The 10,457-nt window shown below is 44.4% G+C and overlaps 1 protein-coding gene across 1 annotated transcript in view; it reads right to left on the bottom strand.

The window, feature by feature from the left end:
• The window catches only part of SIPA1L1 (signal induced proliferation associated 1 like 1), a 184,497-nt gene that overhangs the window by 1,936 nt on the left and 172,104 nt on the right, over nt 1-10,457 (bottom strand). Inside the window, exons 18-19 of the mRNA XM_007942340.2 lie at nt 7,528-7,674; nt 2,384-2,498 (exon numbers count right to left, since the gene is read on the bottom strand). Of these exons, the coding sequence (XP_007940531.1) occupies nt 2,384-2,498; nt 7,528-7,674 (262 nt within the window). The remainder of the gene's footprint in view (nt 1-2,383; nt 2,499-7,527; nt 7,675-10,457) is intronic.

The raw sequence follows: 10,457 nt of genomic DNA, 5'->3' as shown, positions 1-10,457 counted from the left end.
TACCAATTACATCAACTTTAAAACCAAACCCACCACTGTCGAGTTGATTTGGACTCACAGTGACCCCTATTGGGTTTCTGAGGCGGTAAATCTTTACGGAAGTAGATTGCCCAGTCTTGCTTCCATGGAGTGGCTGGTGGGTTTGAACCAGCAACCTTCTTTCTGGTCAGCAGTCAGATGCCTTAGACACTATGCTACCAGAGTTCCTTATAGCAAAATATAAGGCCCCTAATTTTCATCTCTGTACATTTTACTGGGAGCTCTGGTGGCGTTAGGTACTAGTAACGTCCTACTAGTGGAGCACCAGAAGAAGGCGAGCTAGAAGACGAAAGGGCTGCTCGACTAGCCAGACAGATGACACACTGGACAAGCTTTGGTCCTAGGGCCCCAGGGCAGAGAACCCTTGTCACCTTTTCTTCCCACGTTCCTCCACCTGTATTCAAGCTGCCATGTTTCCTGAGTGAGTTCTAGACAGCCACATAACTTCAGAGATACAACAGAGAGTCTAAAATCTTTCAATGGGTTACATGCAGATGACTCCTTCCAGAAGATAACAGAGAAGGGGCTGTAACAAATAATTTTTTGAATCATGGAATAAATGATATTCTTTACTTTGAAAATCAAAGGTCAATGCCACTGAGTTGTATGTGTGATGGTGAAATAACAAATGTTTGTTATATATGTATTTACCCCCCTACATATACAAATCAAAGTTCAAGTTAGAATTCCTCACCTAAAATGAACTATGTTGATGTTTCCTGTTAATTCTCCATCTACAATAACCCCAAAAGCAAAACCCACAGTGACAGGGAGTATAACAAGACTGCACACAAATGGAATGACTGTGACTTCCACACATGTAAGAGAGGACAACCAAGTAAAAGCTGACAATGAATGAATTTTAAAAGGCAAGTTGCCAGCTGCAATTTACAATCTTCTGTCAATCATGGTCACTCCATATACTGCAGTAAGTTGGTTCAGACATTGGATGGGTTGAAGAGCAAAGATATGGTAGAATAGTAGTGGTGTTGACTTGGAACAGAAACAATGAGGTAGACGGTGGGGATGGGGTAGTAGGGTGTCCTTCACAAACAAAACCAAGTCCACTGTCCTAGCTCCTGGTAGGGCTGACTAAAGCCATTTCAGGTTGTCAGGATCGAAACAACTCTCAGTAGCTTCTCTTGACTTCTTTAAGGTTCCTGAAACTGAATTGTGTGTGTGCACACATGCTTTTAAAACCAGACATTTAAAGGCATTTGCATTTGTTCTGTCTGTACTGAACAAAGAAAAGAGCAGACATCACCTTCACCCTAGGATTCTACAAAGATTCAACAATTGTCAATAATCCTTTCTCTGGAGAACAGCCTTTGCTAGAGAGAGAAAACAGTCTTTGCCATCAGTCTCCTCATTGTAAGAGGCCCCATCTTTCCTGATTCTGCCATTGTTAGAAAAAGTTTTCCACAGCCCAACTAAGTATCATTCTCTTGACTCTAGCTGTACCAATGACAGGTATGGAGGCCACACCTGGCTGTTACACCACTAAAAGTACTTCCCTGCAGACTTGCTCAGAGACAACATTCTCAATCTGAAGCACAAGTATATTTGGACAATATATATCAACCTCACTTTTCCTGCTGCTATTTCTGACCAAATTTCACAGACATCTGGATTCTTAACCACCTTCAAAAGGGCTTAAGGAAAGCGATTTTAAATTAATGAAAGGATAACATCCTGTATCAGTTAGTGCTCACCAAGTGTCCCATGGCTGACTGCTGGGATGTTTAACTATATTGGACTATCAAGCAGACATGCACCAAGCTCACAATTTGAAACTGATGGAAAGTAGAAAAGTCAGCCTCTGCATAGTTAGGCAAAGTCAGAGTCCATGCTCTTAGAAACTCCCTGGGCCTCAGTTATTGCTTATTGTCTTTTTATTTTACTCATGTCCCTAAGTATCCCAGTGATCCAGTTTTCTGGCATGGTAGCTCTGAAGCAGCAAACTGGGAGCTGCTGAGACCCAGGCAGGTTAATATGCATGACCCCCACATGACAGCTGGCGGGAACTGGAAAAGCAGACCCAACAAGCCCAGGGGCCTGCAGATCTTCAGTGTAAATGATCTCTTGCACCTAGTACGCTCCGTGGGCATAAAATGTATTATAACCATAATAATGAATATTCATAGTTCTGAACTTAAGTCATCAATAAGAGTTTAATTGTGTTTACAATATTTTGTTACACTAAAATGTGAAGTGCCTGGCATTACGGTGATGAACTTCATGCAGCTAATCCGGGTGGTCTCCATCTCCTCTTCCCCACATCTGCTGTCACTAGTGGGTATGACGCGTGCTGCAGGGTGGTGACCTTCGCCACTGGGTGACCAACCTGCTGTAAGACTTCATCTGGGCCAGAGCCTGGTCCTCAAGCTGATCGCTGTTGGATGCAGCACTCAAGGGACGATGGTTTTCATCACTAGCAGCAAAGAACGAGGCTCTCTGGACTGCAAAGAAAAGAAACCATTCAATATTTTAGAACAACACCCCTAGGTCCTGAATGTAAAAAATCAATGAATGGCCTACACGGACAGTCAAATCCAAATCACTGTACAGAGATGCACAGAAACCTTATCTCCTACCCTCCATAGGAAAACACACTATTATTTTAGCCATAAGGGGGCGGTAGTATTGTAGCTTCCCTTTTAGAAGTAGTGATCATGAATCAATTTCTAGTCCTCCTTTCCTCTGGTTCATCAAAGTTACAATTTATAATATGTTTCCCTGGAAGCAGGCCTCATGCCAAATTTTTAGACTAAGCTTTCCACTTACTGATAATATAAAATGATTAAAGAGTTAGTATTAGCTTCTTGATACCTCTGAAGTATGTTTTACTAAGATGCCTGGCCACCATGGTGGGCTTTAACCTAAGTCCACACCACCTGTGTTTCAAAATGTACCAGTTTAAAATGTGAATCAAGAAAACCAAGTCAAATTTTAAAAATCTTCCATCCCATCAAGCTCAACTGGCATAATATACTATACAAAACATTGTTCCACCTACTACTTTGGCGAGTAGCGACTGGGACCTTAAAAGCTAGGAAGCTGCCATCTAGATGCACCAACGGGTCTCTCCTCGTCAAGAAGAAAGAAGAAAACCAAAATTAATGGAAACAATCAGTCCTAGTGACTGGTACACCATCCGATCTGCAACCTATACAACTATGAGACCAGAAGAACTAGATGGTGCCCAGCTACCACTGCCATCCACTTGGAAGGGATGTAGGAGATCCTGCATAAAGAGGGAGAACAATGTGGTACAAAACTCAAAATCATTTGGAGGCAAAAAAAAAAGAAGGTGGGGACCAGGTTTGCTGGTCCAATAGAGCCTGGTGTAACCACTGAGACTATGGCCCCTAGCTGCCCTTCAGGTCTGGAATTGAACCCACAACTGTGGTTTCCAGCCAAACAAAGTACAGGCATGTGAGTTAAACATTTACCTCAAGTAGACACACGCCCTGGAGAGAACAATCATGGGAGAAGGAAGGGCTGCTTATGCAAAGGGAAATAGCTCAGGGTGCAGAAGAGTATGAAGGGATGGACACTGGGAGGAGGTAACTATGGGGAGGAAGTGGGAGGGAGCTGCTGCATTGTAAATTTTGGTCAATGTCATGAGACAAAGTATATGTGAACTGCTGTATGAAAAGTGAATTTACTCTGTAAATCTTCACCCAAATCCAAAAAAAAAAAAAAAAAAAAAATCTTCCATCCAAAAAGCAAAACTTACAACCATTCTTTATAAAGGAGAGTGACCAACAGATTGAAATTTACAAACAAGTTAGGACTGGGGAATTGACACCAGCTAAATAAACATCAAGGAGGCAAGGGGGTTTGCCCATTGTTATGGGATGAATTATATCCCCCGAAAATATGTGTTGTAAATTCTAACCTCTATGCTGTGGTTATAATCTCATTTGGTAATGAGTTGTTTTGTTATGTTAATGAGGCAAGAGTAGTATAGCATGTCCTGAGTCAATATCCTGTGAGATATAGAAGAGATTAAATAAGCCAGCAGAGGAGATGGAAGGTCAGACAGACACCAAGACACATGTAGATCTCCAAGGACCTATCTCTAGACCCAGAGAGAGAAAGCCTTTCTCTAGACCCAGCACCCTGAGTTCTAGCTTCCTAAGCCAAAAATAATTTTGTTTGTTAAAACCACCCATTTGCAGTATTTGTTATAGCAGCAGGCAGAATTTGGCAGTGGAAGAATAGGGTGCTGCTCCAACAGATGCCTAACATGTAGAAGCAGTCTGGGAAATGGGTAATGGGTAGAGGCTGGGAAAGTTTTAGGTGCCTAATAAATAAAAGCTTAGATTGCTTTTAAGTGACTGTTGGTAGAATTATGGACGTCAAAGGCAATTCTGGTGAGGGATCAGAAGCTAGGGGAGCAAAAGAGAAGTCTCTATCGTCTTAGATACATATGGTGCCAGCAATAGAATGTTGCTAGAAATGTGGACATTAAATGTGCTTCTGATGAGGTTTAGGAGCTCTGGTGGTGAAGTGGATAAGGCATCTGTCTGCTAATCAGAAGGCCAGCGGTTCAAACCCACCAGCTGCTCCATGGAAGGAAGATGGGGCGATCTACTTCCTTGGAAGCCCAGTGGGGGTCGCTGTGAGTTGGCATTGACTCGATGGCAGTGAGTTTGGTGTTTTTTTTTTTTTTGGTGAGGTTTTAAAAACATGATGAACATGTGATTGGACAATGAAGGAAAGGCAATGCTTTTTATGTAGTGGTCAAGAACCTGTCTGAAGTATGTTCAAATGGTTGGTATATGGTAGAATTTATAAGTGATAAACTTGAATATCTGGCTGAGGAGATTTCTAAGCAAGATTTTAAAGGGGCCGCATGGTTTCTCCTTGCTGATATACTAAAATGTAAGCAGAAAGGGATGGATTTAAAAATGAACTATACAGAATGAAATCAGAACTTAAAAGATTTGGAAAATTCTGTTGTATAAGCTAAGGAATGTTCACCAAGGATGTGGCCACACAATCCTTTATTAAAGACACAGTGCCTGTGACTGATGGATCTAGCCAACTATCACAACAGAAAACTCATCTATTTACAATGAAGGGGACGAAGAATGAAAGGAAAGAACGCTGTCTGCCTCTTGGAATTCTATAGGCCAGAAACAGGCCAACGGAGTTAGCCTGTGTCCCCCAAGAAGAGGACCATTCATGGAGTAACTCAGACATCAGCAGAACTGCTGGAAGAGCGAGGGAAGTAAGCCCTCTTCAGGTTCAAAGGGCAGGGCCATGAGCTCCTGGGTCTCAAAGTGTAGGGCTACAGTTCCCTAGGTTTCAAAGAGTTGGATCTTTGCCAACTCAGTTCTGGAGTGTGGGCCTGCTGTTAAGGTGTGAAAGGGGGTGGGGCCACTGTCCAAAGCTGAAAGGAAGGGGCTTTTATGCCCAAGGGGCAGAAGAACAGGGCCTGGTGGGGTCGAGGGAGTAGCGTTACCACTCAGACTACAAGAATGGGGTCGCCTAAAGCTGAGGGCACAGAGTTGCCATCCTAGAGTGCCTAGAAACAGGAGCTGAAGCCCAGGGATGAGGGGCCTCTACCTAGAATCCAGAGGACACAGGATTATTTTCCAGCCCTAAGAGCTAATGGGATTTGTTCTGCTGGGTTTTGGACTTGCTTGGTGCTTGTCATCCCTTCTTTCACTCCAACTTCCCCCATCTGTAATAGAAACGTCTACCTGTGCCTGTTCCATCACTGTACTCTGTATGCAGATAATCTGCGTTCTGGATCTCACAGGGTCACAGATGAAGGGGAATTCTGCCCCAGGATGGAATATGCTTAAAGTCTCATTCCTATTTGATTTAGATAATTCAGATGAGATTGGACTTTGAATTGATTTAAGACTTTTGGGATGAATGTGTTTTGCATATGGCAAGGACATGAATTTTTGAGGACCAAAGGGTATAATGTTATGGATTGAACTGTGTCCACCCAAAATATGTGTTGTAAACCTTAACCTCTCAGGGAGCTCTGGTAGCATAGGGCCTAAGGCACCTGACTGCTAACCAGAAGGCTGGCGGTTCAAACCCACCAGCCACTCCTCGGAAGGAAGGTTGAGCAATCTACTTCCATAGTGATACTGCCTCGGCAACCCAAGGAGGGGTCACTATGAGTTGGGTCTGACTCGATGGCACATAACAACAACAACAACAACAACAAACCTTAACCTCTATGTTGTGTGGTTATAATCCCATTTGGTAATGGGTTGCCTTTGTTAGGTTAATGAGGTAGCATCAGTATAAAGTTCTTCTGAGTCAATCTCCTTGGAAATATAAAAGCCAGCAGGGAGCAATGGGGGAAGAGAGATGCCAAGACACAAGGAGATCTCCAAGGAACCAGGAAGCAGAATTTGAAGCAAGGACCTTTCTCCAGAGCCAAGAGAGAGACAAAGCTTCCCCTAAAACCAGTACCCTGAATACAGACTTCTAGACTCCTAAACCAGGTGAAAACAAATTTCTCTTTGTTAAAGCCACCAGTGTGGTCCTTCTCTGAGAGCAGTACTAGAGAACCACAGCAGCCATTGACTATTCCACAGTTGCTTGACTTCTCAATTTTGTGGCCAGTAAATTTCTCTCTAAAATGGCAGCTGGGTTAAATAGCCAAATTCCAGTTTTCCTAAGTAAAAGCAGTAAAAACAAACAAACAAATAAACCAAAAAATCCAGAGCCCAATCATCTGTTATCATTATAACTTAATAAAGAATATCTTAGCACCAAAAATTGTTAAGTGATGATCTTAAAGTCAGTTATCCGTCAAAAAAGGACAGTTGACAACCATGTCAACACACACACACACACACACACACACACACTGCATTATTTCTAGCTCTTTATATCTCAGCAGGCCAGATCAGCACTGGTCTGAGGACTTGCTTTTAAGAACCATGAGGCCAAAGCAAGCACATAGGCAGTGGGTTGGGAAAGGAATGGTGCAGACAGAAAGCATGCCACTATACATGGCAGACATGAATGGGAAGGGTACATGAGGCAGCCAACACGTCAGGAACAGGAGCACAGCCAACAGGCCAAGCATCCTAATATATCTAACTATGCGTTTAGCAGTGATATCTTTATGATATGATTGAAGTCCTTCTGGATGTACGTTCCTTTCAGTCAGAAGACAGCTGGAATTCTTCTACTCCCTGCCCTTCCCCTGCGTGCAAGAGGTAAGGCGTCCATGTTATGAATTCCTATTTAGGGGAAACACCAGGTTCTATCTGAGTCAGTAAAACATGTGCCTAAGTGCCCAGCCTAGGGCCTGGTCCCCATCGAGTGCTCAACGAATGGTGGCTCAACCGGCCACTGGCTGTGCCAATGAAGCACATTTGTGTCTGAATGTGCAAAGCAGTAGAGCGAACAGAGACTTGACCTGAGCACCCACCCCACCAGCAAGCTCCAGCGTGACACCTCCAGGATCGAGTGTTGTCCTGTTTGGATCTTCAGTGGACTCACCCTCATAGGCTTTGGCAGCATCTACCAAGTTGGACCAATCCAAATCTGCAGCAGCATCAGGCAAGGGCATCAGGCCGGGGTCAGGCATGGGCTGCCTTCGGGTCTCCTGGATGTCAGTGAGGGAGCTGTCCGAGGCTGAAAACTCTCCTGCAGGAAAGGATGGGGGAGAAGACACTTCTGGTGCTCATGGGAGAATGACTCAAGAATGTGCCCATTTCCTGTTAGCACAGTGTTAAAAACCATCTGTGACCTAGACTCAGTTCCTAGGCTAGCAGGCCACTGGTGGCCACGCTAAAGCTGACCTAAAACAGGAATTGGTTTTCTCCCATCATCTCTGTCAACAGTGTGAGTGATGGAAAAGTTAGTTTTATACCAAACTGTCTGTCTGCCCTTGTGGAGTTCAGGGCAATTCCAATGTCTCAGAGTGGGAAGAGGAGGCCTAGCTCAACAGGGAGCAGGGCTAGATACAGCTCAGGGAAACGTGGTCAAGGGGATAATGGATTTTATTTTTATCTGGAACCAGATGGCCCCTTAAGCCCACCGTGCCCTAGGCCTGGGATCTGACCCATCCTCCCTTGTGCCTGGGACTGCCAAGGGACAGATGCACCCCTGCTCCCTGTCTGCCCTGCATCCACGGTGGCCCTGAGGATCAAATCAGACAGTATGAGTGAGAGTGCCACGTTACCCACAGGAGTTAGCCCACGAAGCTATTGTTAGGACTGGTGTTGCCTTTATTCTCCTTCCAGAGGACACAGGCCCATCAGGGGACCAACTCTGTGAATCAGTTTTTGATAAGAGCTGTCCGACAGTTCAAGCCCCTTCCAAGTGACAATTTGCTGCAAATAAGTATTAAACCATCTTAACAACTAACCTTCACTGAGTCTAGGGCACAATTAGCCATTCTATGCCATCTGAGGGCATGCTGTGACTGCTCTAGTATAAGCAGGCGAAGAACAGAGAGGGCGGGCTGATGGGGCCAGGGAAATTGTAGCTCACGAAATGTAAATTCCCTCAACAGGGGGGAAATAAGGGCAGTACACAATTTTGTCGAGAAAAGGAGCACTCAGAATGTGACTGTAACATTAAAACTCACAAAAACACGGAGCTAAAAGAGGAACTCATCATTAAAATCAATAAGCAACTCCAGAAATACCTGTCTATAATGAGTTAAATAAGTTCTGTCAATTATGATAGCCTGGTAAATCACAGTATATTTAGTACTTGTTTTCCCTTTCAAATTACATAAAGAACTGCTTTGAAGTGCAGCTGCTAGTTATTAATGTGCTTAAAATTAGCAAAATTATGAGTACATGGAAAGCAACAAATAGTGCAAGATATTAAATGCTCAGCTCCATTTAAACTTGCTCTCACCAAGGGCAAGTAGTTGGAAAAAGCAATTTGGTGTGCCACTCAAAACCCTTCTGCCCTTTTATCTCTGGGGCCCAAACTTCCACATGGGAGAGCGGAAGTCACCTGCCTTATCCCTCATACACACATCGCTGGTGGTCACGGCAGAGGGAACGAGCGCAGGGCCATACCCCAGCTACCGCCCACCTTTCAGGAAAGCAAGAGGATGTGACAGCAAGGCACGCAGAGGACTGCCCTCAGCCCCTCCCTTTTCCGCAGCCTGCAATGGTTTTGTAAGTGGGAGATGGGTTTCCTGACATCTCTCTCAATGTAAGCTCCTGAAATGCAGGGTCTCCTTTGGCTAGGGCCTAGTACATGACACATGCAAGCCTCCACAAGTGCTCTATTTTTATTGCTGCAAAGGTAAAATGAAAAGTGTAGGAAATTGACAAAAGAATTTAAATCAGGCAAGAAGTGGCAGAGTGATGGAAATAAGAAATGTGGCCTTGAAGTGTGGGGGGAAAGAAAGGAAAGAAAAAGTAAGGGGCATATAAGTCACTAGTGGAAGGTTCTTTCTCAAGTTTAGGTGGCAAAATGTCGCCATTTCATATGGTAAGTTTGATCAACTAGGCGTGACCTCCTAGGGCAAAGAGAAACCAGGCTCAAGCTGTAGTCAGATGTGGAGAGAGAGTGGGGGAAGATGGAGTGACCCTTGAGTGATGTCTATCGAGGTGAGGAGGGGAGAATGGGACTCTGTAACTGAGCAATGAGTAGGATGGAAATGTTGGGAGGAATATTCAAGAGGGTGGGCTGAGACTCAAGAACAACACAGGGAGAAAGCAAACTGGGCAAGTAGGAGAAAAGATTTGGAGGAAATACTGCTCCAGAGGAAGGGAAAGAAAAGAAATGATCAAGTTGGCTGGGCCTGTGGGTAAACACGGACAAAGATACGATATGATAACTGTAGAATTCACAGAAGAAAAGGGGCCTATGGGAGATGCATTTACAGCAGTATGTGTAATCAACAATCAGGAGCGCAAGCTTCCATAATAGCTGTCTGCTATTCTGGGCCATGGCTGTGAGGGTAGGTGTCGACCCTGGAATTGGGTTGGACAGAGAGAGGGGAAAGGATAAGAACAATCTTAAATTCGAAGTCCCAGATTATGGTCCATAGTAATATTGGGATCTTGTTGAGTTACAGAGCAAGCAAGCCAGGCATGTGTGAACCAAGGGTGAGAGTATTGTCAATAAACCCTTCTCTGAAACAGGGATACTTTTTGGTAAGTAGATAAATGAATGAGTACGTCAATAAATGAGCGGTCAGCTCCACACCTGGGAAAGTTGGGGAGTGATGGCAAGTCTGGGTTATTACAGTGTCTGTGGGCAATCAGTGGATACAACTCTAAGAAATAACTCTAACCTAGCATTAATCAGCATAGTGCCTAAGGCACTTGACTGCTAACCAGAAGGCTGGCGGTTCAAACCCACCAGCCACTCCTCGGAAGGAAGATGGGGCAATCTACTTCCGTAGTGATGCTGCCTTAGAAACCCAAGGAAGGGTCGCTATGAGTTGGGTCCGACTC

The sequence above is a fragment of the Orycteropus afer genome, unplaced genomic scaffold (assembly GCF_000298275.1).
Source record: "Orycteropus afer afer isolate SDZICR_OR568_19922 unplaced genomic scaffold, OryAfe1.0 scaffold00088, whole genome shotgun sequence".
NCBI lineage: Eukaryota > Metazoa > Chordata > Mammalia > Tubulidentata > Orycteropodidae > Orycteropus > Orycteropus afer.
The sequence above is the reverse complement of the archived record's forward strand: the minus strand, read 5'-3'. Positions and strand labels throughout refer to the sequence as shown.